Here is a 27,870-nt window from a genome sequence, read left to right on the forward strand (position 1 = left end):
AATTTAAGGCTTATGGCTGTATTAGCCAGTAAACCTGACTGTATATATGGTAGGAAGCTAGCCTTCTCCTCCCAGTTTATGAGCCAATGACTGATTTTCTCAAGTGCCAAGCACTGGCAGCTCCTGTTTGCTTTGGTAAGAGCTATGAATACTCAGTAAAGGCAAGATTTTTGAGATGTAGTAGAATATGCCTATGCTACCAAATCAAGAGGAAACTGTTTATAGCCACTGAAATGCTGTAGTTTTTACTGCTAAACTGTTTGGAAGGACCCTGGCACGATTTTGATGCAGGCACAGCTCTTGCTGTCCTATAAAATTACCACATGTGATTGTCTCGGACCAGAAGTTGCTCTCAATGGGTAGTTCAGATGTGACCACTCTATTCTGGAGCAGAAGAGATTTTGGTTGCATAAATGCTAAGCTTGCCAGTTGTCTGTAGAATCAGTATATAGACTGTTCCGTTGTTTAATTGTTGGTAAGGTGTCACCCTTAGGAATTACTGCCAGAGACTGGAGAGGGACCCCTGTGTCCTGGCTTTGGGTCCCCAGCAGTTTCCTGTCCTTTCTAAATGGGTTTTCTTGAATGTTTCAGATTTTACCAGCAGGTGATCAGACAGAGGTGGGTGAACATGGTGTGACACTCAGTGGGGGACAGAAGGCTCGAGTAGCCCTTGCCAGAGCTGTTTATCAGGTAAATAACAAAGGAGTTATTGTGTGGCAGATCATGCCCAATGCCAAGTCAGATGTGAAGAGTCTGGAAGCACCCAGCTGTACAGGGAGCTCTGGCAGCATGTCTTAAAGCACATCGTGCTAGCCTAAAGACGCTGGCAGGGTGCCACACGGAGGCACTTGCATTTTTCTTTACAGCGCTGCCTGCTCCAGCAGGGCCAGGAGCTGTATCCTTGTTTTTTTGTCTCCCTCTCAGGAGAAAGAGCTTTACCTCCTTGATGATCCCCTAGCTGCTGTTGATGCAGATGTAGCCAACCATATTATGCAGAAATGCATTCTTGGAGTTCTCAAACACAAGACCAGGATCCTTTGTACCCACAGGACGGAGTTTTTGGAGAAGGCCGATGCCTTGTTGTTGATAGACAATGGCAGGATAGTTAAGACAGGTACACTCTCTGTCTTCTCAGGCATTCATTTGTGCTGGTATCTAGGAGTGGCTGGAGCAAAGGCGGACACAAGGGATTAGGATTAACTAGTGGGGAACCCAATGATAAAAGAACTTGAGGATACTGCATGTGGGCAGAGATGGAGTGGAAGAGAATGTGCAGATGCACAGATAAAACAGGACAACCCTAGGTGTGGGGAGCTGATAAGGCAGGAGGCCATAGCAGGTTGAATGGAGCAAGGATGCAGTTGCTGCATAATGGAAGGAATGTTATGAGAGAACAAAACCGGGTCAGCAGTGGGTAGCTGGCATCTGTTCCTCACAGATGCTGAAGCATTTGCATGTCTGTCTTTGCAGGCACACCAGCTGATATCCTGCCACTTGTTGAAGCCTTCCCCAAGTGTAAGGATATGGACAAGAAGCAGAAGGATAAAGGTCTGTTCCTGGCAAGCTTGAGGGTGGCTGGGGCAGCACAGCTCAGCTGACCCCCCAGACAGAACCTGTACCTGATGGCTGCTGGCCCTAGAGCAGAGTTCCCACCACCTTGCTCTGCTGTGGCAGTGCTGATCTGTGGGTAGTGTGTATACAGAGGGACAGGAGGCCCACATATATTGGTCTGGAGCAGTATTTGAACCTGTTGTTCCACTTGTAGTCCAGCTTTGGATGAAGAACTGCCAGCATTAGTGCACCTGTCTTGAAAGAGGAGAGAGAAGTCTCCCTTATAGCCTAGACTTGCTTCACAGCAAGGAGCAGCTGCAGGAAGAACTTAACATCACACTGACCTTTGCTTTTGCCTCCATTCCCACAGCCCCCAATGAACAGGGACAAGAAGAGGCCATAGAGACAGAGAAAGAAGAATCAATCCAAACCAATAATCTCATTCACAAGGAGGAGGAGAAGAAAGAAGGGGCAGTGGCTTTTCAGGTGTACAAGGCATATTGGCTGGCAGTGGGCACCTGGTTGGCGTTATCGATCCTCTTCTCACTGCTCCTGATGCAAGGTGAGGCAGTGGCCCAGCAGCACATTTCTTTTGACATTCCTGTCCTCTCATCTCATTCCCTGGTTCCATGGAGTCCAAGGGAAGGAAAGAGGCTGGGGGTTTAATCATTCTCCCTGGAGCAGGAAGACTCCTTTTCTCTTCTCCAAATTAAAGTAGTTCAAGGAGCTACTTTAGTAAGGAGGGGGCACATGTGGGAAGAGAATCTGGCGTCTCACTGCTGCAGTTGCATTACCACACCTTTAGCAGTGCTCTGTTGCTGCTGCAGCTCAAGGCTGTTCCCTTTCTCCTGCTCTACTACTAACAGGGGAAGACTAGACTGGGCAATCCAAAAATTGTCCAGCAGCTTCTCCTCCAGCTTTTCTGCTTCATATTTGCTGATTTAAAAGTTGAATTCCTTTTTATGTAGTCTGTCTTTCTCTGTAGCATCCAGAAATATCTCAGATTGGTGGCTGTCATACTGGATCTCCAGCATATCCCAGACAGCAAATACCTCTGTGATGAGCTGTTCAGCTTCCCTGCCTTCCCCAGAGCTGCTTCTCTTCTCCATTGCTGGGCTTGTGTAAGTGAATCTAGTCTGGAGGTGCCAAAGGAAGCTGGAAACACATCCATTTTGTCCTTAAGTGCATTTCCTGTGGAAGATCCTTATTAAGAGCAGGGATAGATAAGCTGAGCACCTCGCTGCAGGGGATGTGTGTGGCTGCTTTGACAAAGAGAATCAAAATCTCTGACGTGATAAGGTGCCCAAAGGGCTTCTGCCTGGAGCTGATGGAAGACACCTACCTGCACAGTAATTAGAGTGTTTGTCCCAACATTCCAAAGGGCTATCACAGGAGTATTGAAGTATCCTGATTTCCCTTTGAGTATGCTCCTGGGTTCTCATCCCCTGTCTGTGAGTTTACTTTCAGGGGGACCTTGGCAGATTCATAATCTTCCTCCTCCTTTGTTCTAGCTTCCCCATTCAAGCTCTGGACACTCCCCCGGTCCCTTCCAATGGCTCAGTGGATGTGAATTTCTACCTGATAGTTTATGGGAGCATTGCAGGGGCCAACTCCCTCTTCACCATTCTTCGGGCGTTCCTCTTTGCTTATGGCACTCTCCATGCTGCCACTGTCATTCACAACCGACTGCTCCAGAGGGCTCTAAAGGTAATGGGCAGAAAGTCCAGGGCAGGCTGAGGCTCCTGCAAGCTGACATTCTTCTCATATCTGGGAGTAAGGATGTGGGAGGTAGATTAGAATTTCTTCTGGTATTGGCTGGTAGGCCTATATCCAAAAAGAGCTGTACCACAGCCGGCACAAAGGGGTCAATGAGCTGGAGTTAAAAGTGTGCCCTGTTCATTCCATGGAGGGGTGTTTTATGGCTGCCATCTGCATTTGTTCACTCATTAGGTGTAGATATATAGCCAAGATAAGGACCAGTTGAGTCGAAGTAGTTTTTGCAGGATTGTAAACTCAGGTTCAGATGAGATTTGAAGGAGCCATTAAGCAAGATTTAGGGCTGATGCTGCACGTGCGAGTTAACTTTATGTTTTGGTTTTCCTTGGGTCCTCAGGGTAGGGTTAGAATTAGAGGCAAGAATTGCCTCACTTGCTGCTGGTGGGCAAGTATGGCATCTGAGTGACTGCTGTCTGGGTAGCTATATGACATTTGCTACAGAAGGGCTGCTTCCTTTTACCATGTGAACAGCGTGAGTTGTTTGACTGCTAGTGGATGTGGGCTTTGGAAGCTGAGATTTCTGCTCCAGCTGAGGAAGGGAAGTGGGCTGTGGTGGCCATCCATTTGTGGCCTTATGTGCTCCCCTTGGTGCTGCTCCCCTGCAAACTGTTCTGTGGCTGGATCTCACTGCAGCTCTTACTTTCTGGTTCCCTTGTTGCCAGGCCACAGTCACCTTCTTTGACACCACACCAACAGGCCGAATCCTGAACCGCTTCTCCTCAGACCTGTACTGTGTGGATGAGAGCCTGCCATTTGTCCTCAACATCTTCCTGGCCAACATGTACGGGTTCCTGGGCATGCTAGTGATAATAACCTATGGCCTCCCTTGGATTGGTCTGGTCTTACTCCCTCTGGCTGTACTCTACTTCTCCATTCAGCGCTATTACCGACACACATCCCGGGAGCTCAAGCGCCTTTACAGTGTCACCCTGTCTCCCATCTACACTCACTTCTCAGAGACCCTCTCGGGACTGAGCAGCATCAGAGCCATGCGGGCAACACAGAGGTGAGTGGAAGGTGCAAGTGCCCAAAGAGACAGAGCTTTGGCTTTATAGGCCAGGGCCTTCCTGATGTGGAGCTGGTTATAGGGTGGCTGGAACACCCTTGGTCTGGGGCAACAGAAATGGAGGTTGAGCGATGCAAACCTCTGTTTTGTGCCTGACAGGTTTGAGTTGGAGAATCAGCTGCGCCTGGAGCAGAACCAGCGCTGCCTCTTTGCCAGCAACACAGCAATGGAGTGGCTGGACATCCGCTTACAGATGATTGGAGTTGCTGTGGTTACTGCTATTGCAGGAATTGCCATCATCCAGCACCAGAAGCAACTGGGAAATCCAGGTAGACTGCCAGGGATTGATCTATGTCCACTCCTAAGCTGTGGCTTAGGAGTTCCACCTCTCCTAGCCTAGAGCTGCACATTTTCCTACACTAGGGTAAGAGCTCTTGCTCCCTGTCCCTCTGCAAGTCACCCACAATGTAGCGCTTCAGCTCCTGTCCCTGCTTCTGTCATCATCCTCAAGTGGGATCCCAGACTCCAGAGTCCTGACTTTTCCTTTGCGTTTTTTGTTCGGCCGCCAAGATCCCAGCTTCTTCCTTGCCGGTAACATTCTTGCTTATGCTTTTGTCCTCACAGGACTTGTGGGCCTGGCACTCTCATATGCCCTTTCTGTCACAAGCCTGCTCTCAGACCTCATTTCCAGCTTTACTCACACAGAGATCATGATGGTGAGTGTGGAGCGGACAGAGGAATACACTACAGACATCCCCATGGAGCCCCAGGATAGATTGGTCCAGGTAAAAGCTCAAATGTGTTCTCAGGGACTGGCCTATCTTCTGGCTCTGTGCCCTGCACTTTTCCCCTGGGAAGATCATAGGGTTCTGGTGAATGGGTGGAGGGCCCTCACCCACAGAAACCGCCTTGATCGTGCATCTTTTACCAGTACATCCGCTGGGAAGGATGAATCTCTGGGAGGAGTTGGTGAAGGCTGAAATGATGGGAAGGACTAGGGGAGCAGAACAGGTGCTAGATAGCTGTGAGAGAAACACAGTCCCAGAAGCGGGCTGGAGTTGGAACCGAGCTGTATGTTGGTTCTGCTCAGAAGCCAAGCAGCCATCTGAAGGGAGGGAGGGGGCTTGGCCTGTGGGGAGGTGGGGCTGAAGATGACAGTCACTATCATACCCTTTCTCACTTGGATATCCCTCTTAGGTTGCTGCTGACTGGCCAAGCCAGGGGCTTTTGGAGTTCCAGGAAGTGGTCCTGGCCTACAGAGCGGGCTTGCCTAATGCACTTGATGGTGTGAGCTTCACTGTTTATCCTGGAGAGAAGGTGGGGATTGTGGGTCGCACAGGATCTGGAAAATCCACCCTTTTCTTGGCCCTTTTCCGTATGGTGGAGCTGAAATCAGGCCGAATTCTCCTGGATGGTGTTGACAGCCAGCTGGTGGGCTTGGAGGAGCTGAGGTATGGAGGGCTGAGCAGAGAGTGAGGGGGAGCTGATGGGGCCTGGAGGCTGAGAGCTGTCAGTGGTTGGATGCCAAAGTGAAGAGTGAGGAGTAAAGGACTCACTGTCAAGGCACCCTCTTGTCTGACTGTGGCAGCTTCTTATGAGTTTCTCTGTTGTTTATGAACAGATGTGCTAAGGAAACTAGGCTGAATATATGACCCTTGTCTCTGTGCCTCTAAGATTTGTAGCAAGCTAAGACACCTCATGAAAAAAATAGCAGGCCTTTGCTTTTCTGCACAACCTATCCTATGAGCCTTCAGCTCTCATTTGCTTGCAGATCTAGGCTGGCCATCATCCCCCAGGATCCATTTTTGTTCAGTGGCTCAATCCGAGAGAACCTGGACCCCCAGGGAAAATGGACAGATGCTGAGCTCCATGAAGTACTGGAGCAGTGCCACCTGCAGGATGCTGTTACTCAGATGGGTGAGTTGGAACCCACAGAGAAGCAGCTGGTGAGCACTGGTGCTGGGAGAGGAGAGAAGGCCTCAGCTCAGGGAGCTGAGGAAAAGGGGCCAGGTGGATGCCGTAGAGAGTGAGTTAGGTGAGGTCATGCTAGAAACCAGCGTGGGAACAGGTCAGTAGGACCCAGTGGCATTCTCTGAGATTTAGTGGCAAGGGACTAGCAGGTGATGGATTGGGTGGCAGAATATTGGTGATGAGACCAGTTCTCAGTGGATGTTAGAGCAGTGCCTTAGAGGTAACCCAGGCCTTAGTTCTAGGGGAGCATGGCATCTCTGTGCCAGATGTTGCTTGTCTAAGTGTAAAGGCTACTGTTCCCAAGGCCTGGGCCTGAGCAGGATTGGGATTTTTTGTGCTACTAGGAAAACCTTGGACTGGGGGTGCCATTTGGGACCCTGTGAACCCTGTGCAGGTGGGGTGACTGCTGATCTTGACCCCTGCAGGTGGACTGGACAGCGAGCTGGGAAAGAGTCTGTCTGTGGGACAGAGGCAGTTGGTGTGTCTGGCAAGGGCCCTCCTGACACAGGCCAAGGTGAGTGTCTTGCCTCCATCGGAGTGAGGGGGGGGGTGCTGCTGATGGCTGTCTGGGGACAGCAGAGGAGAGCACTGCAGAGTTGGAGTAGTGATGGGAACAGACATCCTGTGCTAACTTCGCAGGCTGTCTCTAGGCAGGGATTGGGGTCTCTGCTGTGGTGCTTGGGACTTCCCTTCACTCTCTGTCCCTGGCAGGTGCTGTGCATTGATGAGGCCACAGCCAGTGTGGATCAGAAGACAGACCAGCTGCTGCAGCAGACCATCCGCCAGCGCTTTGCTGGCAAAACTGTTTTGACTATTGCTCACAGGTATGGAGGAAGCAGCACTCTGTGCCTAAATTTGTCCTGCCACTCACAGGTAGAGGTGGTTGCACATGCCATGCCTGGGGCTCAAGCTGAGCAGGGAGGTCTCTGTGATAAGGTTTTTCAAGTGCAAAAGCTAAACTTTGCCTGTTGCCTTTTCTGCCGGATGCTGGGAATAACTGGACGTGAAAATGTTGTACCCAGAAATTGATATCAGCAAAGGGCAAAATGCTGCATCATGTCACAGACTGCTCTTCCTGGGCACTGCCTCCTGGGATCCGTGGAGTGGATGAATCAGGCCTTGTGGTTCTGCCAAATTAGGGTGAAGAGTAATGGAGAAGTAATCTTACAGAAAGGAGCAGTGTGGAGACCGGCAGGGGTGGGGCAAGAAGCTGGTGACTCTAGCTCAGTAGAGGGCACTGCAGGACAGCCAGCGGCAAAGGGCTGCAGCCAGCTCCTGGGTAGTTCTGTTTTCCAAAATCCTGAGTTTTGGTCCCAGCCTGCACCCGATTCCAGTAACATAAACATTGCCCAGGCAGGACAGGACAACAGTGATTGCCCCACATCTGAGAGATTTAGTGTAAGAGTGGTCAGTGGATGGTTGCAGCTGGAGGGAGGAGGGCAAAACATGAATACCACAGAGAAGGGGTGGATCAGCATTAGACGGTGTTTTCTGCTCCTACTCTTGCCAAGTGGAGGAGAATTTGGAGGAGGATTATGAAATTGTGTGGAGGGTTTTTTCAAAGCATAGAGGTTACCACAAAAATAAAAATCAAATGAGCAGGTGGCAGGGGCTCGTGTCCTGCTGCACAGAAGTGGGAGTGATGGATGACAGGCAGGGTGGGCTGGGCCTGGCAAGTGAATCGAGTGGGTCTTGTTAAATACATCATGTAGGAGGGAGGCAGGAGGAGTGTGAAGGGAATGTGGTTCCTACACCAGGGATATTATACATAAATAGAATAGAAGCACAAGGGCACTGTGGGCTGAGGTGTGTGTTTGGGTTGGGTGTGGGGAGGCCACCTCTAATGGAGGAGTAATTAGAGAGGAGAACCAGCAGAAGAAGGAGTGGCAGAAGGCAAGGCAGCAAACCTGAGTTGAAGATAGCTCCAGCCCCTCTTCCACTGGATGAAGAGCAATAGGGGAGAGCAGTAAAGAGAGAGAGGTGATGATGGGGTTGTTCTGTACCCATTTTTCTTCCTTGCCATTCAGCTTTGGGTGAACCATTAATTGGATTGGGGAAATCTAGGATGGGAAATGACTCTGTACTTGTCACTTGCCCCTCCAAGTCACTTCCAGTGCTGCAGCCTGCACTCTCTTGGGATGAATGTGTAACCAGAGTCCTGAACTCCATAATGCTTTCTGCCTGCTCAAATCCTGTGCAGTGTCTTCCTTGTGACATGCAGCTTTATAGGGCTGTAGTTCCACACTGAACAGCGCACGACTGTGCAAAGGCATTCTTACTGCCCTGTCTTCCCCACGCAGGGCCAGAGGTTGCTGCCCTGCTAGCAGTCTGGGCAGAACTGGGCACATATGTGTGCAGTGGGTCCTGTGGTTGGCAGTCTGGCAACCACAAATCCACTGATGGTGGTGGCATAAGCAAAGATGCCAGTCTGCTAGGGAATGACAGCTGATGCACAAGTGCGTTTCTGCCACCCTCAGGAGGTGGCAGGTGAGGAAATGTAGGGGCAAACAGAAGCAACTCACTAACCCCTGTGGGACTGGAGACATTTTGTGCAACCCCAGAATCAGGCATGCAGAACTTCCCTCTGCATTCCTGGTGCCCTGCCGTGCCCAACAGCTGGAAGGTATCACCATGGTCTGCTGAGAGGTAATGCATTTCAGCAGTGCACAGGGGCTCTCTGGGGAGCTGAACTGCACTGTGACCTTGAGTGCAGAGGGAGATCCTCCACAGATCCTACTGTTGGGCATGACTTGGGCCACCCTTAACAGCAGGGGAAGCAGTATCCAGAGTTTCTCCTCAGATCCACCAACATACGTCCTGGCATTTGTTGTCCACAGGCTGAACACCATCTTGGACTCAGACCGTGTGCTGGTGATGCAAGCTGGGAGAGTGGCAGAGTTGGATTCACCCACCCACTTAAGCCAGAAAGATGGCTCCTTGTTCCAGCACCTCCTGCACAGCAGGCAGCAATGACCTCCCTGCGCCCAGGCAGCCCTTCCAGCTCAGTGCCTGGCTTTCCTTTCAGCTCAGCCACCAGCCCTGTCCCTGCAGGGACAGGAGCTGCTGAGGTGAGAGAAGGGCTTATTCCTGCCTGCAGATAGCGATTATTTGTCCTCAGGGACAGGAGCATGGCGCTGTGGCCTTTCTTTTAATAGGGAACATGCGACCAAGTGTTTAGAGTCATGCAAGCCTGGATGGTGCAATACTGCTCCCCTCGAAGGCTCCCCTTTGAGATTACAGAGGGATTTTCTACTGATTGAAGAATCAGTAACTAACTCCTAGTTTGAGACTTAGTCTCACATATGCAATGTAAAATAAAGTGGAAACCTCCTTGTGAAGCTCAGTTATTCAGGTCCTTGTCCCTTTTCCTCCCCAGACACATACCTCCTCATGAGATACAGGAGTGGTGCCCACTCTGCACGAAGACAACCCTACCTGCTCCCTTCTGCTTTCTGAAGGCACTGACCTTTCCAAGCCCAGAAGGTTGCACCCAGAGACCTTGCTGCTTTTGTCCAGTTTACAGTGGAGAAGGCTTTCCCCTGAAGGCCAGAATGCAATTACATTAAGGGCCTTTAAGGCTAGTTTATTTCAAGACCACTTCTTTAAGGGAAACTCTCTGTCCTTCCTGCCCTGCTCTCAGCTGCACAAACCCACAGCTGTTTTCAGTTTTAGGATCTTGCTCTTCCCATTAGCACCCTTGGACTCAGTCTTAGGTTTTCCCCTTCTTCCCAACACTCTCATGGCAATGTCTAGGCTGTACACACCTTTGCTATGCTGTCCTGAGTTAGGTGCCATTCCTTTCCCTGAGGCTGCAGGAGCCATCTCCACCCCTGCAGACACAATCTGGGTTTGCATTCTTGAGGGAAGTGATGGAGATACTCATCAAGAACAAGTAGCTCAGCAACCTGATCCACTTGGATCTCTGAGAGCAGGAGGTTGGTGTCCAGAGGCCTTTTGCAACTGAAATTATTTTATGATTCTCTGATACACTGTTTCTGGGCTTGTTTTATTTGATAAAGGTACATCGTCCATCCATGTATTAAAAAAATAATCTTTCTGCTGAAGCTCCAGTCCCCTCTCCCAAGTCTCCCTCCTGCCTGAGTGCTCACTTCTCGGCTCTCTTTACACCATGTTGAACCCAGCTCTGCAACCCTACAAGCCAGTAGTAGGGTTTGGGTTGTGGGGGTTTTTACCCCACTGCTTAGCCCTCTGTGCCCATGAGGTGACACAGAAGCCCCTGGCCCTGGCAGAGACACTGATTGCTGAACACCAGACCAGCACAGGCAGGAACAGACCTAGTCCAAAGGCTAAGTGACATGACCAATCTACTGTCTCTTAGCCGTGCTTTAGCAATGGTAGAGAAGGCAGTATCGTGGCTGCTTCCTATAGTCACCCCAGGCTTGGTAGCCTGTCCTCACATCCACTGTGAGGAGCTTAGCCTTTGTTGTATCAAGAAACGCTACAATGGCTGATTTAAGGTTGGTGCCAGCTGCCTGCCTCAGAGTGAATGGGAGAAGAAAGGAGGACCTGGATCTTGTATTGCTCCTGAACCAGCTACAGCACAGCTCCAGCCTTGTGCATCTCCAGTTTCACCTATGAGGACATATGAGAAGGACCAGCTCAGGCCCAGAGGACCCCAAAGGGGGGAGCAAATAGTGAGGCAGAAGTGCACACTGCAGAGGTGAAGGAGCTTGGTCGTCTGTGGCCAGACCAGAAAGGACGGCTTGGTAAGTCGGTCAAAAAGACCCCTGGATCGTCAGGAGGAAAGTACAAAACATGTTTGTAACCCCAAGTCTGACAGTAAGAGGAGGGGGCATCACCCAGGGCAGAAGAAGGGCATGAGGAGACCTTAGATGGTCTTCAGAGTCTCTTTGAACTGGCTCAGAACCACAAGACCAGGGAGCAAGGGTGTCTGCTTGCTCCCTAGGGACATGGCATCTGAAATGACAGCCTCAAGAAACAGCCAGGAACTACCCCATCCAGTACTGGAGCAGGGAGGCAACCATCCCAAAGGCCCCAGAAGAAATATCCCAACACCATCAGAAATGAGGACAAACCCCTCCTAGTAGTCACAGAGAGGAGTTACAAGGGGCCTGGCAGTATTTCAGCTTGCAAGAGGGCTGTGCCTTCCTCAGCACTACCTGTCCTGTTTCTGAGGGCTCCTGTCAGATGATACTGGCGCTGCATGACATGGGCTGCCTTGAGCAGCACACCACTGCTCCCTTGCAGGGCTGGCCCAACACAGCCCATTCAGGTGCCCGTGGGTGCCAGCTGAGCCAGCCTGGCAGGAGACAGCTCAGACCCGAGCAGGGCCATCACACCAGTGCTCAACACCCAGGGTTTTGTTGATGTGTTCACTGCCCTGGAAGCCCTTCCCCGCTGCCCGGTTGGTGACAGTGTGGCTCCCCAGGATGTAGTTTGAGGGGTTTGCCAGCATGGTGACCTGCCAGGGCCTGGCTCAGAGTCCTTGCAGCTCGCAGCTCACAGCTCTGTCGTCTTCCTTGGCTCGATCAAGATGGTGTTGAGCATGCCCACTTGACACTCCTGGTCTTGGAGCTTCCTTGCAGCCTGAGAAGGGCTTTGGCACCAGTTCGACCTCTGACGGCCCCTCTGCCAGTTCCTCAGCATTAGCAGGACAGTGATGAGGACCAGCACTGCTGTCAGCACCCCGAACACCAGCACTGTCACCAGCTGGGCTTCGCTCAGCCCAGAGTCTCTTTGGGTCACCACCTCCTTCACAGAGATTTTCAACAACCCTCCCCCCAGCTCTTTCTCACTGTGGTTGGCCACGCGCCGCCCCGTGACCGCGGTCCTGACAGGCTCTGGCTGCGTCACGCCCGGCATCTCACTGGTGGTGCTTTCCACAGCCCCGCCATTCTCGTGGTTTGCAGGGTGGTAGGGTGGAGACCAGGTGGGCTCTGGGACGGAGATCTCACAGGTTTTGCCAGTGAAACGGTCAGGACACAAGCAGTCATAGTCGTTGATGCGGTCATAGCACTTTGCTCCATTTTTGCACGGCTGGCTGGCACAGTCATTGATGTTGATTGTGCAGAAACGCCCTTCAAAGCCCACCTGGCATTGGCAGGAGAAGCGGTTGATGCCGTCGTGGCAGGTGGCACCGTTGGCACAGGGGCGCATCAGGCAGTCGTCCACGTCATGCTCACAGAGAGCCCCCACAAAGCCAGCGAGACACCGGCAGGTGAAGTTGCTGGCAAAGCCGTTTTCGTCTTGACATTGCCCACCATTCTTGCACGGAGACCTGTGTGGAGAGAGCAAGGATGGGGTCATGGCCCTGGAGAGCAAGCAACTTCCCTCACTCCAGGGAGGTAAACACACAGAGCCGCTTGCATGGCCAGTGTGTCCAGCACCAGCTCTCTCCATGGGGGCAGCTATCTCAAGGAGAAGACTGGGTGGGAAATTCTGTCTCCTTGAGTGAGAGGCTGTGGAACCTCCTCAAAGGCTGTGACCTTGCATGGGTCCACCACCCACTGGGGAAGGTCTTCAGCCAAATGATCTGATGAGGAAACATGCCCTCCTGATGCTCCCCAAAGGCATGACAGGTGTCAGCTCATCACACCTACAGCAGTGAGGGACAGGAATCTGCTCAGATTGCAAAAAAGACCTTGCCCCAGCAGGACGATGCAGTGCACACTGCTAAACCAAAGCCAAAGATGATTTTGGCTTAACTCCACTAGTGCATGGAAATCCACAGATAATGAGCCAAGCTGGGCCTCCACTTGGCAGCGTGTGACCCAAAGTCAATGCTGGCTGTAGTTAACACTGCAGTGTCTCACCCTGCCTTCTCACAAGGCCCTGTCTTCATCTCACAATCCTTTCCATGGAAACCTTCTGGACACAAGCAGGAATATTCCCCATCTCGATCATAGATGCACTGAGCGCCATTCTGGCATGGGGACTGGTGTTCGCAGATGTGTATGTCTGAGGAGAAAGAAAAAGGTGGGAATTAGGCAGAAAAGAAGGTTGATGTGGCCAATTTAGTGCAAACACAACCCATCAAACCCAGTGGGGATGGAGATATGACAGGAGCTTCTCCCTCCTCCCCGCCAATGGGCACCTGCAGCAACAGAAGTGCAGTGCCTATGTGGTTGTGGAAGATGCTTTGCATGCCATCTCTCTGGCCAGTGGAGACCCCATGCTACAAAGGAGTCTCTGAGGCCAGAGAAGGGGAGTCCATCAGCTACCTGCTGAAGGCAGGAAGCCCTGGGGGAGGCAGGGGATGCTGCTCCGAGTCCTGACACACCATGAGAAACGGAATGAGTTCACCTGCTCCATCTCCTGAGGCTGGCCAGTGTCATGCTAGCTCTTGCCATGCAGCCAGGGAGCAGGTGCCTGCAGCCTTCCCTCTTTTGGAAGGGAATGGTTCCACCTATGGCAGCCAGGCAACATCCTATCTCCCAGGCAGCCCAAGAGGCATGACCCAGGTGGCTTCTGACTATGTTGGCTGTGCTGGCTCACATATCCATGGAGGGTGTGCTGGGCTTCTGCCCTCAGCACCGGAGGCTGGGATGTCCAGCCCATGACTCACCTTTGTCACAGAACTTGCCGGCCCAGCCAGTGTGACAGATGCACTGCCAAGGCTGGTGGCACGTCCCGTGGAGACACCCCGGCATACGCACGCACTCCTCACAGTACTCGCCCTCCCAGCCTGGATCACACCTGTGGGAGGACAGCGCATAGCAGCACAATAAGATCCAATCAAGGGCTGTGGAAAAGCTGGCTGTGTGTCATGAAGGGTTACTGCAGATACAGCAGCACTCAGAAACTCTCCCAAAGCCCCCCATGGACCTGCTGGCTCTCTTCCTCTGGGGGAGGTCAGCGCTGGCACCTCATCTGTCCAAGGAAGCAAATAGATAGAGCAGGGGCAGACTCACTCTCTGCAGCCAGGGAGGGTGGGGGCCAGAAACAGAGCTCAGCAGCTTCACTTTTAGCGCCCACGTCCCTCTGCTTTCCTTCAGCCAGCCACTCTGTATACACCACTGCATCAGCTTGGCAATTCCTGCACCTCCCTCATTGCACAGCCAGTCTGACAGGCAAAGAAAAGCCCATCCCTAACCCTGAACTCCCTGAGGGAAAACAACAAGAGGCCCCTGAGGTCCACGTGTTTCACTGCACCCCTTTGAATTATAATGTGCGTCATTTTTTGTCTGAAGTGCACGGTAATCCAGCTCTGAAACCTTGCTTGCCATGGCTGGTGAACAGAATAGACTTATTAGCCACTCACAAGGGCAGTACAGTGGTAAAACCTGCAGCACACAATGAGCCTTCTGGTCCCATAAGAGTAGGGCAGTGGCAATGGCTAAGTAAAGCCAAGCTTTACTTAGCTCGAGTGGCAGGCATCCCTCAGACCTGCCAGCTCTAAGGGGGAAAGCAAGTGATAACAAGATTAAAGCTGAGTGGAGGTGGCACCAAGCCACAACAAAAGCTATACTCAAACCAGCATGAAATTAAACCTAACAAAAACAACACAGTTTCTAGAGTAAGGAAGGGGATTCATTTTGATGGCTGTGGCTCATTTCAGTGCAATGTGTGATGACTGCAGCTTTGTTGGGCTGGCCCAAGGCTGCACTTTCACACCTGCGCTGCCTATTGTCATTGCATGTTGTCCCAAATAGATGGGGAATGAGGAAAATGGTTAAAAAATAAATATATATGTTAATTAGAGGTTTTTTTGATGGGAATGGAGGTGATACCATGTGCCTGATAGAGTCTGGGGAAATGCATTCATACCTGGACAGCCCTGAGTTTACAGAAGGCTGTGGACACCCCTATCCCCCAGTGCCTGCAAGGGAGCAGGTATCATCAACTCTTCCCCTTCTCTGAAAGGCAGATGGCCAACTTAAAAATTACCAGGGAGGGGGCAAGGTAAACAGTCAAGTCTCCCTGAGCCTTGATCCTGTGGAATCTGGGCACCAGCTCAAGCTGACATGCCAGGGATCACAAATGCACTTCTGCTGCAGTAGCCCCCAGCTTGCTAGTAAGCCTGTCATGAAAACATCCAGAGATCCTCACCATAGCCCAGCCTGCTGAGGAGGGACCCCTGATGCCCTCAGTTACATGCCCCAGTGCATGCTGGCAGCTCTTCTCTTCCATGCCCCCAGGGAGAGCATCTCTACCTCAGCCAATGAGGAGGCCATGCAAGCTGGCCAACTCCCATGCCTGCTCAGCTGCCTGATGGCTTTCCCCATTACATCTGAGCCTGAAGGCTGCCTCCAATCCCCCAGGCACAGCCGGGCTGTCCTAGGCTCCCATCTAGACAAAAAGGGCTCAGCAGAACAACACTGGTCAGCATGTGGAGGTGGTGACTCTGGGAGCACTGGAGCGAAGGCTGGAGGGCACCAGGAAGTGGCTGAGGGATCAAAATCTCCCACTCCAGAGGGTGTCAGATAAGAAGAGTGCAGAGTCATCGATTCCAGGTGTGGGTGAGTGGAGGAGGAGGCGCTTCAGCTCAGGGCAGGCACAAGAGGCACAGCAACAGGGGAGGGAGAGCAGTTACAGTCAGAAGCAGCAGAGAGCCAAAGACAAGCCATACCTGCACTTCCCATCCTGGTCACAGCAGCCATGGGCGAGATTACAGCGCTCACTGCAGTCATCACCTACAAAGCAGGTAACGTGGAGCTGGGTTAAGCAGAGACTATAGATAACTCCAGATCTGCCCGTGGCCCTGCTGGCCCACAGCTTCTTTTTTCCTTCCTAAGCACTCAGCCTACCCTTCCCTAGAGCCATGAGGTGGAGAACCTTCCTTTCAATGACTGGATGCTACACAGGAGATGAGGATTTCACATTAACCCAAGCAGTGATAATACTACCTTTATTGCTTTCAAAACTACTCATTCTCTGGTCATCTTCCCCACCCTCCCTCTGCTCCTTCCCTTAGGTTTTGAGCCCTTCTGGGCAAGAGCTGGGGATGCCAGTGCATTAAGGCAACCTGTGTAATAGGGACTCACCCACCTGGGACCTTGGTCCCAGTGTCTTGAAGAAGTATGGTGGGAAAGCTCAGGGCCAGGTAGTGGAAGGGGCACAAAGGGACTGAGGATGGAAATGGAAAGAATGGTTCCTCTTTATCTTGCAGGATGTTGCCATCCACAGGGGCAGCTACTGACACAAAAGAGTCTGTCTGGGGCTCCTGCCCTCCCCCAGGACCCAGCTGCCAGCACTCCCCTTCCAGCATGGGGAGGCAGGACTGGGCATCACATGGGGCCAGGTATCCAGTTCTGTTTATTTATTTAAAGGCCTCAGAGGCTGTAACTGAGCCATGGCCTCGCCGTGCCACTTCTCGTCCTCTGCTTGGTGCTGGCCTGCTTTCTCCAGCCAGGTGTCCCCTTTCATCTCCACCTTCCCCTCTCCCCCATCACTTGCTTGCATTTTGGCTCCACCTGGGAGCTGGTTCACTTTAGCTCCATGAGCAGTAGAACTAGAGCAAATATCAGAAAGCAGGAAGTTTCTCCAGAAGCCCAGTGCAATCCCAGGCCAGGCCCAAGAGATGAACACTCTTACCTGACTGAGCTCCTCCATCCTGGACTGAGACAGGTTAAAGCCCCCGTGCCAAGAGCAGTGCTCAGGCTTTCCCCAAGCAGCATTTTGTGCTGCCTAGGAAAGCAAGTGGGAGAAGAAATCCTCCATGCATGTGATTTTGCTACAGTGAGGCAGCGGGTCCCGCTGTTCAGGACAAGAGCCTCGCAAAACGAGCCATTGTGGAGCTGGAGCAGCATCCTGGGACTGCTCAGCCCCAAGCCTGGGTATCATCACCTTTCGTATTTGTAATCATCTCTCCTGGCAGGGGGACAGTAAACTAATCTTTGGGAAGGAATTTTATCTCACTGGATCCAGGATTAGCTGTTCAGTTTTGGGACCTTCTTTCCCCTTGCCCTGCCTCCCCAAACAGGCTCATCAGTTCAGGAACCCATTCACACTGAGATAGAGCAGCAGGACCTCTCACTGCCAGTCTGCTCAGGCACTGCCACCCCTGTGGTCACCAGAGCAAGGGTCTCTAAAGTTGCCACTAGTCACCCCCCAGGTGATCGATGACTGAGCAGCATTTTCCACTCTTATAGGTCAAGCCAGTTCTATTTTGCATGGAAAACTGAGGAGACTTTAGTGATGCCAAGGGCAGGTTTGGAAAGATGCATATAAAAGAGAACGATGCATTTCTACAGAGACTCACCTTGCACAAGCTGGTGATGGGCCAAGAGGATCCAAATCAAGGACATGAGCTGGAGACAGAAGCTCCTGAGCATGGTCAGTGTGGCCCCACCGAGATGAACACCTACAGAGAGAAAAAGAGCAAACTCAGCAAAACCCCTTGGCTCGCACCACGGCTTCACTTCACACATCCCCTCCTATCTGCTACCTGGGAGTTTTGAGTTGAAACATACAGTTTTGTACAGGAGAACTGAGTGTGCACATTCAATCTTGAGTATGTAGTAGCTCAAGTTGTTACACTACATCTTGGAGCACCCGCCCCTGCTAGCTGCTGTCAAGAGAGCGGAAACCTCGAGAAATACCAGCCCAGCTGTGGAGACCTTCATCTTCCCTCCTTAGATCTGGGAGGCTCCAGCTTCACATTAAATGAGGTCCCTTCTATGCATTTTTGAATGAATAGATGGGCTGAGTCTTTTTTTACAGCACCTAGGCTGCTTTTTGAACCCTGCAGGAGAGCAGGCAGTCGAGTAAGATCTAGCAGATGAGCAGGCAGCCCTCCTCCATTGTCCAAGCAAGAGAGTGAAGTGACAGGCACTAGAGCTGGGCTGCAGCCCCAGAGAGGAAAGGCAAACACGCACCTCTCACTAGGTGCAGTCCTTTTCCTCAGCTGTCCTGCAGAGAGCCCCCGTCAGCCCAAGGTTCCTGCACCCATCTATTTTCCGGCTGCCTCCTGCCCTCTTGAAGTAACATTAAATACTTTCCAAAAATGCTTCATTCCCTCCCAGCCTTCTGGAGTTGTTAAGGGCAGGAAATTCGAGGGTGATATCATAAATATATTACTGTAATGAGATGGGAGGGGTTAAAGAGTTCTGCTAGGAGAATGGTGAAGGTATGAAGCAGACTCTATCCAGCTGCGTGGGTGTGATGAACAGGGGCCATTCCACTTTCAGCTTGGCTCTTTAGGTTGGAAGGTTGTTCTGGGTCCATAGTTGCATGAAAGACTTCTCAGACAGGGACAGAAGTCCTCCCACCCACCTATACATACACATGCATTGCAGGAAGAGGTTTTGGGGTCCCTGCTAAGAGCTTGACCTGTCTAAACCATAGCTCTCAAAAGCAAGGATGTTGCTCTAAGCATCTCTCCAGCAAACAAACCATCACCTATGAAAGATGCAGCATTTTCAGAGGGGCTACAGAATGTTGTTGTCACTGCCCCAGCCAAATCCCAGCACAGATCACTGTGGAACCCACAGTTCCCTTCTCACCATGCTTGCAGGACCCTCCTTTGCCTCCTGCCCTTAAACACTGGGCAGTGGCAAACAGCTGCTGCATTTCAGGGAAGGGTGAAGCAATTCCTATGAAACTTATAAAATAATTTAGGGTTGAAACCAGTATCATGTTCCTTCAGGACTGTGAGGAGCATAGCCTCCGACCACATGTCATTGCAAAGGCAGTTTCCCCCATGGCTCCCCACTCGAGGCACAGCCTCTCAGACATCCTGACATAGCCACCCCATCTCCCCCTCGGAGCTGCCCCGGACCCCGGCATCCTGGGGGGCAGCTGGTGCCCAAGAGAGGTGTGAGCAGCTCCCACCGGGCAGGCCTGGCTTTGGGTCGCAAGGACACGGGCAAGGGAGCTCCCCCTGTCCCACTTCTCCGCCTGCGCCTGGCCGAGTTGGGGGCTACCAGCACTCCAGGGGCTGCGAGGACGCCTCTGGGGTCTATTAACCTCCCCCTCGGGGGTATTAGGGACCTCTGTACGGTTCGGGGCTACCAGGGACAGCCCCAGGACGGGGGCTATCAGACCTTGTCTCTAGTCTGAGTGCTGTCGGGACCACTCCAGACTGGGTGTCCGGGGGCAGGGGTGGGAACCCGGAGGATGCCGCGCCGCTGCGGCTCGCCGCTCCTGCCCCCCCTTCCCCCTTCCCCCTCATCCCGCGGCTTTAGGACCACTCCAAGCCCCGGTGCCCCCTTCAGGGGCACGGCCGCGGGGGTGCCCTTCCCTCCACCCCACCCCACGGCCGTCCCCGGAGGGGAGGCTACACGGAGCCCCGCCGGTCCCCCTGCGGCCGGGGCGGCGGCGGAGAAAGGGGGGCCGGCTCGGGGGGCTGCGGGTCCCTGCAGCGCCGACCCCCCGCCGGTCCCCCTGCTCTCACCTCGGCGACGCGGCGGGTCGTGGGGCTATCGCGGGGCGCGGCGGCGGGGGGCGGCCATGCCCGGTGCGGCGGCGGCGGGGCTGGGGAGCGCGGGGCTGCGGAGGGAGCTGCCGCCGCGTGTGCCGCGCCGCTCCGCCCGCCGCCGCCGCCGCCGCCGAGCAGCCCCGGCCGCTTGCCAGCGGCTGCGTGTGCCTGCACATCCCCGCTCCCTCCCCGGGACATCCCGCCTCCCGCCGCCCCAAACCGCAGGCAGCCCCCGACCCGGCCCGCCCTGCCCGCTCACCCCTGCCCTGCTCCCGCCGCCGGGGGCGAGGGGGGGTCGCAGCACGGCCCGCCCGCCCACCACCACCCGGGGGGCTGCGCCTGCGAGGGCTCACCGGTACCGTCCCCCAGGAAGGACCCGCAGAGGATGGAGGGGTGTCCCGGGCTGCCGCCCCCCCCCGGGACGCGGCCTTGCTGGGGAGACCCCTGCCCTGGGCTTGGGGGGGCTGCAGCGCTCGCCCCTCTGGCTTGGGTAGAGCTCGGTCCTGCTGCGGCCGGCCTCCCGCGGGGCACTCCACCTCTCTCAGAAATAGGTGCGCGATGATCTGAGCCTTCATTTCGCTCAGATTATCTGAAAAAATAATGATAAGCAAAAATGCCTCCTGCAGCCTCTCCCTAATGACTTCGGGGCCACTAACACACCTCCACTGGCAAACTGTATGGTTAAGAAGCCCCATCCTTAAAGTAAAGGTGAAACGTGGAGTGGTTGCCCCACAAGAAAGAAGCCAACCAGCAAAGCTGTGGTCCTCAGAACTTCTCTCGCTGCTGCTCACAGGCTGTGGACACCAGCACCTCGGTGAACAATAAGACAACCCTGGGAGAGGGTCTGGGCTGCCACATCTTCAGAAGGAACAGCTGCCCATTCTCCTCCTCACCTTGCATGGCCTTTCTGCTGCTTGACAAGATCGTATCTGTCACCTTCAAAGGTCCTAGCAATCCTTAATTATATCACAAGTTCATCTCATCCAGCTCTTTTCTACCCCTGCACCCCACGAGGTTTGCTGTTTTCCACCAAGAAGGAAGAAGAACTATGTCCTACAGGCACTTAGTGGATGTTTCCACATTTCTTCTCATCTCACTAAACAAAGCACAACCCATACCTGCTCTCACCTTCTCCACACCCCACCCCTCTGGCCCTCTGCAGTTCCTGACAGTCCCATCAGCACTACACACCCTGCAGGCCCCAAGACCTTGGGAGAGTCCAAGAGCCAGCAGCCCCATCAAAGCCCAGCTCTCTGCTGTCCTTGTGGACCCTTGCTTGCTCCATCCTTGGCAGGTCGGGACAACATAACATGACTGAGCGATAAAATGGGGGCCTACCACCCTGCCCACAGGAACCGCCTTCCTCCTGCCTCTTTCCTGCTCTCCTGTTGGCCAGGAGCACTGTTCCTTTCCCCTGCTGCCTCCTCTTATCTCCATCACCCCACCTAACTGTTCCCTGAGGGACAGACAGAGAGGTCCAAACCTCCTGCTGCTCAGGCTGCTCCATCAGCTATTTGGGTATTTATGAGCTAGGTGTGCACCAGCTCTGTTCTAAGATGCTTTCTGTGGTTCTCCATCCATTCTCAGCCCCAGATCCTTCACAGCTAGCTCAGCCTGCTTTGGAGCCCTGATTTCTACCATACAGCAAAAAGGAGAGGGTGAGGCTGAAGGTGAAGCACAGCTCCTCGTACTTGGTTTCAAACCAGGCAGCCTCTGCTTCAGTCACTGCAGTTCTAGGACCTTTATCCGCTGACCCCCACAGCACCCTACTTTGCACTCTTTGCCAGTCATGGTTAGAGGCCAAGGTTTTACTGGTGACACCTCCAGTGCTGAGTGTAGGATGTTCAGCCTCATCCTCATCTCCTCCTTGAAATTCTACTACCTACACTGACTGCCTCAGATATGACACCACCTCCTGCAACATCCCCACCTGCTACTGCACTCCTCTGCTGGAATCTGCTCTGGTCCTGACCAAGGTGCACGGCAGTGTCATTGTGCAGCCATGCCTGGGTGCTCTTAAACCTCACTTGGTTAAATGTGCCTAAAAAAGCCCTCTGGACTCTGTGTGTGCATTTGAATGGGCAGATAGGAGGGCACTTGCAGAGGAGTCCCTGCATATTTTGATATCCATAAGTATCTGTGTCCACGGCATGAACGCTGCAGCAGAGGGACACGGGGTTAAGGTTACAGTCACTGGAATGGGACATGTGGCTCTTCCTGTGCTGCTCCTCTTGGAGGTGAGAGCCATGGCATGGAGCGAGGGCCGGCCAGGCTGAGGAGTTAAAGCTGGTTGCTGAAGATCTGAACGCTGAGGAAGGGGAACGAAGAACAGAAACCAGGGTGGGATTTCAGAAGAGGGGATATGGGCATGTCTGAAGACAGGGGGTTTGGGGTTTGCGTGTGAGTATCACAGAAAGAACCAAGCAGGGATGGAGGGGAGTAAAAAAAGTGAGTACAGAGAAGGGAGAAGGGACCGAAAAGAAACCCCAAGAAATGTGGAACTTAGGTGCACTCCTTCCTCCACACTGAAGGGGTCCTGTCCCATTCCCAGGCACAATCCCGAGTCTCAGGCTTGCTCTGTCAGTCCCTGGATGCCCAATATGATTCAAGCAGAGCAGCTCTATTTGCAGATCCAAGAAATGGGTGTTGAGGAGGGCTTGGCTCTGTGCTTGGCTTAGACCCTGCTCTACTGGGCTCTGATCCCTGCCATGCCATCCCTAGAGGCGTCTCAGATGGAACAGCTGCTGGGTCAGAATTAGGAAGTATTTTTCCTAGCCATAAGAGTCCCTCTACGGCTTTTCCCTCTAGTGAAGGAAATCCCACAAAGCAGGGACCTGGAGTAGGAACTGGAGTGACCTCTGTATTGGTCTCCCCCTCCAATGCATGCCAGACACAGACTCCATCCCCTGCCATCCTTCCAATACACCATCACCACCCACAGACAGAGGGAGAAATTACCTGTCAAAAACAGCTGGAGCTGCTTCTCTTTCTTCCGGCGTCTGGAACCTGCACCTTGGAGGCAGCCAGACATCAGGAGCAAGAAGCTGATGCTGGGCTGAGGGAACAGGTGATGTTGCCTCTTCTCCTCCACCGAGGAGCCTTCCCTGGAGCAAGGAGATAAAGAACCTCTTCTCTGTGCAGAATCCCAGAGAAATTCACCCCTTCCTGCCCCCTCTAATCTCTCAAGGGAGGCAGAAAAGCAGCACAAATCAAATGGAGAAAGACTGCAAACACCTCTGAGCTGCCAACTCAAATGATCATCCTCTTCAGCTCTTGTTCCAGATCACCCTCTCCGCCCTATGCACAGCACCAGCCCAGGGTCTCTAGGTTAAAACAAATGTTCTCCCCCATCCCACCCCCCTTGCTTTTCCCATTCCACCCCAGCCCACAACAAACAGCAGCTCGCTGGCCCTACAGCCATGTAACCCAACCCCGGCCATTGTTCCCCTTCCACAAGGTCTATATTTGACTTTGCAGCAGCACTGTGGCTGTGCGTGTGTGTGTGTGCATGTGTGTGCACTCTCTGCACACGCACACTCCAATATTTGTTCAGAGCCTCATTCCCCAGATGCCCGGGATTGCTTAGAAATAGCTTCCATGGGCAGTAGGTGTTTGTGCCTTCAGCGGGGAAGTGGAGGGGGCGAGCGAAAGAGAAGCAGGGAGAGGGTGAAGGTCGAAGGTAGCTCTTCTCTCCTAATCTGCACCAGCTCAATGATCTGCCACTCTGTGGAGCTGGCAGACAACAATACATGCACTCAACAGTGGAACTGTTGTGGCAGATCTGGGGAACGATGGAGAAAAGGACAAGCTGTGGTCTTGGTGAATCTATTTCTGTGTCATCCTGCCCTAAGTTTTGCTGTCTAGTGTCAAAAATGCCACTCGGCCTCCAAAAGCCCTTCAAACCTTCCTCGGTCTGGTGACTGAAGCCACTGGAAATGCCACTGGAAGGGAAGTACCCAATTCCCTTAGCCCGGTGGCTCTGCAAGGGGTGTCTCAGTGAATGGGAGTTGCCCTTGGATTCACCTTCCTACATTTCAGAACTGCATTAAGAGTAGCCACCGTGGGCTACCCCAGGATGTATTCTATGTCTTCCCAAAGTCTCAAGGAATGCCACCCAAGCCCAATGTCACATTCCCTGTGACCCCAGAGTCCTTGAGAACACTGCCTAGGCTTGGCATGAGCCTTCTTTATTTGCTTCTTTTGCAACCTGCCAGAACATAAGGCAAAATGAGAAATAACTGCAATCAAAATGAATGACAGGGAGGATCGCTTTTATCCTAAACACTGATGATCCAGGTAACTCATTGCCACTGGGTAACAAGAAAAGGCATTCATTAAAAAAGCCTGACTAGACATTTATATAGACAATGAGAATAAATAGAAATGAACTCCAAAGAGCTATAAACCCTCTTGCTCCAGGGCACTGAATACGAGTTCTAGGCCATGGAATAAGTAGCAGCTTATGGGCAGGTTCTTCAGTAATTTTGTGCAGGGCAGTGCTCGTACCTTCCCCTGAGCCGTGCGACCCAGTCCCGGGAAAAGAAGGATGCTGGGCAAGAGGAGGCACCATCCATACATATCCACTGGACAGAGGGGTGGCCCAGCATACATTTTCCATCACCAAGGCCAAGGTGGGATGGACTGTATGGATACTCTGGTAGTGCCTGAAATGTCTGGGAGAGGTGATACCCAGATGTTCAGAGCCAAGCCTCTGATCACCAGCTTGCCTCTCCTCCTCTCTGAGCCAGCTGCAGGGAGTCCCTTATCATCACCGTCTTCTGCTTCCTGAGGGGTGGTCTGCACCCTGCACTGGCCTCCAGGCATCTGCTTTGTTGGGACTAGGTAAAATCAGACTGCCTGATGGGCTGCTCCATTAAAACAGATCCTGTGAGTGTGGGAGAATGCATGTGTCATTGTAACGGGCTTGAGCTGAGTACCTGACAGCCTCCAAACCTGCTGTGAGTAGCTGGAAAAGTAAACTTAAGTCACACGTTATTTTGAGATACAGATTCCCTGAGTCCAAGTAGTTCAATCCAAGACAAGACAAAGCCACCCTAGGAGGAGGGCGGGGGTGGGGGGGAGAAAGATTAAATACTGGAGGCAAAACGACTTAGACTTGAAGAAGGAGGGAAAGAGATGGAGGTATATATGGAGGGCAGTTAGAGAAAAGATCGTTTACCTGCACCCCCACAGCTCAACAGGGTGAGTCAACCCCCCTTCAAAGAACCCCCATGAGTTCATTGAGAAGGTGTGGGATCTTGTTTTGCCCTGTGATTTCTGGCTTCCCTCCGAGAGCATGTATGACAGCTAATGTCAGGGCTCTCCCAAGGGCATCGACTTCAGGGGGTGTACCCATTCCCCCCATCTGCCTCCTGCTGCTGAGAGGAGGTCTGAAAGCACTGGAATGGGAAGGAGATGTCTGCCAGGCATTCCTTTGCTGGCACACACCTGCGGGTGCCTTGAAGCCCATCTTCAGCTATACTGTCTCCCTTTGCCTTTCCAGCTGGCAGCTCTAGCAATGAAACCTCCTAATCTCACTGGGAGCATGCAAGCATTTAATGGGAGACTCTTGAAGCAAATCTTTTGAGCTTCCTTGGTGCTTGCCTTTGAGCTTGCTCCTGGGCATTTACAGAGGTTGGCATATCTTGGTGTTTGCAGTGAAACCTGGCAGGCAAGCCTGTTGTAGAGAATTTCAAGGTCATTTTGCGAAACTATGGCCTATGCTTAGAAAGAGTTGAACCCTGGCTACAGAAGAGTCCGTAATTAGCAGCCCCAGGGGATGTGGACGAGTGTTGGGGGGGAGGCTAATTGCAGACTGACTGTCTCCTTGGCCTTCAGCAGCTCCCGTGAAGCAGAGAAGCAGTGTGCTCAGCCAAGCACCAAGCGTGTCCTAGAGAAAGGTAATTCCTCCCTGGCCTGCCTGGACTCGTCCCTATAAACAACAAGAGCTGCTCTGGGAGAGCAGTGCTGCAGATTTTACAAAAAAAATATGTCTGTGTGAGTTGGAGGCGTATGCTGGGCATGCAGAAGGGCTCCTCGAGAGACAACACACAGCTATGTGCCTCTACCTGAAAGAGTCTGCGAGTCCCTGCTCTGCCCTCAGAGGGCTTGGGGGGGTCATCTACCTCTCTCCCCATTTGTGTACTGTAGTGAAGTGCCAACCCCAACACCACAGTGTGTTGTGTCCTCCCCTTGCACACGGGTGAACGCTCTGCTCAAACCTGGATGAAGCCCCATCTGCCTGCACATGCAGAGGAAAGCCAGTGTCACACCTAACCCCTCCGCCACCTCCCCATGTGCTCCAGTCAGACATCCTCCCCCTTCCTGTCCACATACTTTGAACTCGGTTTATTTCAAACACTGTATTAGCATGACGAGCTAAACAAGTTTTGATGAAGGGGAAGGGAGGCAGAGCCCCTTAAGTCTTGGTCTGAGGCTGACACGGTGACTCCAGCCTTTGCTTCCCATGGGGTTTTGCTTGCATTAGAGCAACCATCCTGCCTGTCGGGCGTATTCTCTACACACCTTCACCAGGGTAAGTCACTGTCATGAGAGGGCCCTTCAGTTTCTGTTTCACGGCAGCATTCATATTGGATTTAGCACCCATTGGGGCAAAGGCTTTACAGTGAGTGTTGGTGGGGCTCAGGCGAAGCTGTTGAGAGGAGAAATTGTGCACTGCTGGGGCAGCTTCTTCTGCAGGGAGCTCACCTGAAGGAGCAGTGGTATCTGTGATGTAGGTTCCAGCTGGGAACTGAATTTTTCTAGAAGAATACAGTGTGTAAGGTCACAGAGCCATGCAGAGTGAAAGCTGGAGGCACCTGTGCAGGGCTCAATGTGCAAGAGCTGGGATTGTGGCGTGGAGCTGGTGGTGAGCAGAGAAATGAGTGGGATGCCACAACCAAATACTTGAGGTCAGAAAATCCCAATTTTAACTGCCTGCCCCCAAGAGTGATGCAGCTGGCACAAAGTGAGTGGCAAATCCACCACTGCCAGGCCCTGTGCTCCCTGCCCCACATGGAAATACTGTACCAGGGAAAGAGGCAAGAGCTCATTGTTTGCTGCACCGTTTTGTGGCTAGTTAGAAATGGCCAGTAGGGGTCACTGATATATATTTATTTTATTCTATTTTTATACATATTCATTTATAAATACACAAAACATGCAGAGGCAGCAATTGTAGTGGGCAAGTGTTGATGTGCAGTGTGTTCTTCAAGTATGCAGGTTGGGGGAAAGTGCCCCTACGTATGTCAGAAATACCAGTGTGAGCTGTGCATCGTGCCCTGCTCAAACCCTGTGATGGCATGAAAACACCCAGCCATGCCAAGTGCCAGGGTACTGCAATGGTGGGTTTCTGTTGTTGTTCTCCAGTTCTGCCTTCATCTTCCATTCTGTATTGCCAGAGAGGCTTTGAGAGAGATTCAAGAGGTTCAGAGATTCAAACCTCGGGGGCAGGATATTGTGTCTGCTTGTTTTTCTGTGCAGTGCCCAGCACAATTACATCCCAACCATGATGGGTGCCTTTAGGCAGTCCCATAAGACAAACAGCACTTTGGGTTGGGATGGGTCAGCACAGTTCTGTTCTTCAGCCACTGATGCTGGGGATCCTGACAGCAAAGAGTTTGCTTGTGAAAAGACTCCAGGATTTTTTTGAGTATGGTATCTCAATTCAGCTTAAAATTAAGCCCCAACCCTCACTCTTATGTAGTGGTATGGACTGAATTATACACGTGTGTATGTTGTTAGCAACTGTTTTATTGGTGAGGTGTATTTTTCTGGTAGATGTATGCTCCAGGCATACTGGCAGGATGTATTTGGCTGTCCAATTCGGCATCCACAGACTTGTTTGACTGTCCCAGGCTGGCTGTGTTTCACTGATCTTATTGTTCCTGAAATGCTGTTAGTTTTGGGTGCTGAGTTCCTCTTGTGCTGGCATATCCCAGAGTGAAAATTCTGCTCAAAATAAGTCTCAAGTTTTTTGGTTTTGGTGGGGTCAGCCTCTGAGGGTTTCCCAGCTGAGGTCTACAGGGGAATCCTCTGTGCAGCTGGAGTTAGAGAAGCAGTAGAGGAGGCAAGTGTTTCCTAAGTATATCCCTTCAGCACTGCAGCATCCAAGCTGGATAAAATGGGACTTGATGCAACTGTCTGGCAGGTGACAGCCTCCAAGGCAGCCACCAAGGGGTGGTCCAGCACCCACCATCTTCCCTGCTTGACCTGGTTTGGTGGGAAA

The 27,870-nt window shown here is 52.5% G+C and overlaps 2 protein-coding genes across 7 annotated transcripts in view; one reads left to right on the forward strand and one right to left on the reverse strand.

Moving 5' to 3' along the window:
- ABCC10 (ATP binding cassette subfamily C member 10) overlaps positions 1–10,289 on the forward strand; it is a 23,480-nt gene extending 13,191 nt beyond the window's left edge. For 3 of the 5 annotated variants that reach the window (XM_017806676.1, XM_017806679.1, XM_017806675.1), the window contains exons 9-22: positions 592–690; positions 925–1,114; positions 1,471–1,548; positions 1,922–2,113; positions 2,537–2,672; positions 3,063–3,258; positions 3,990–4,333; positions 4,493–4,662; positions 4,958–5,118; positions 5,531–5,784; positions 6,105–6,250; positions 6,730–6,818; positions 7,016–7,128; positions 9,142–9,645. In XM_017806676.1, the coding sequence (XP_017662165.1) occupies positions 592–690; positions 925–1,114; positions 1,471–1,548; positions 1,922–2,113; positions 2,537–2,672; positions 3,063–3,258; positions 3,990–4,333; positions 4,493–4,662; positions 4,958–5,118; positions 5,531–5,784; positions 6,105–6,250; positions 6,730–6,818; positions 7,016–7,128; positions 9,142–9,277 (2,304 nt within the window). In that variant the 3' untranslated portion in view covers positions 9,278–9,645. Of the gene's footprint in view, positions 1–591; positions 691–924; positions 1,115–1,470; positions 1,549–1,921; positions 2,114–2,536; positions 2,673–3,062; positions 3,259–3,989; positions 4,334–4,492; positions 4,663–4,957; positions 5,119–5,530; positions 5,785–6,104; positions 6,251–6,729; positions 6,819–7,015; positions 7,129–9,141; positions 9,646–9,680 lie in introns of those variants that run through there. The other 2 variants (XR_001873453.1, XM_017806678.1) reach the window with 2 other exon arrangements.
- A 90-nt stretch (positions 10,290–10,379) lies between these two features.
- On the reverse strand, positions 10,380–19,925 carry DLK2 (delta like non-canonical Notch ligand 2). 2 transcript variants are annotated; one of them, XM_017806680.1, is made up of 6 exons: positions 19,903–19,925; positions 17,487–17,588; positions 15,855–15,918; positions 13,851–13,981; positions 13,099–13,243; positions 10,380–12,563 (listed from the first exon to the last, which is right to left on the reverse strand). In XM_017806680.1, the coding sequence occupies exons 2-6, from the start codon at positions 17,557–17,559 to the stop codon at positions 11,786–11,788; spliced, it is 1,191 nt and encodes a 396-aa protein (XP_017662169.1). In that variant the 5' UTR covers positions 17,560–17,588; positions 19,903–19,925; the 3' UTR covers positions 10,380–11,785. The 2 variants fall into 2 exon arrangements, with proteins under 2 accessions (XP_017662169.1, XP_017662170.1); XM_017806681.1 differs by lacking the exon at positions 19,903–19,925 and adding an exon at positions 19,620–19,628.
- Between the last annotated feature and the right edge of the window lie 7,945 nt (positions 19,926–27,870).

This window comes from Lepidothrix coronata, unplaced genomic scaffold, assembly GCF_001604755.1.
Source record: "Lepidothrix coronata isolate B3197 unplaced genomic scaffold, Lepidothrix_coronata-1.0 Scaffold16, whole genome shotgun sequence".
Classification (NCBI taxonomy): domain Eukaryota; kingdom Metazoa; phylum Chordata; class Aves; order Passeriformes; family Pipridae; genus Lepidothrix; species Lepidothrix coronata.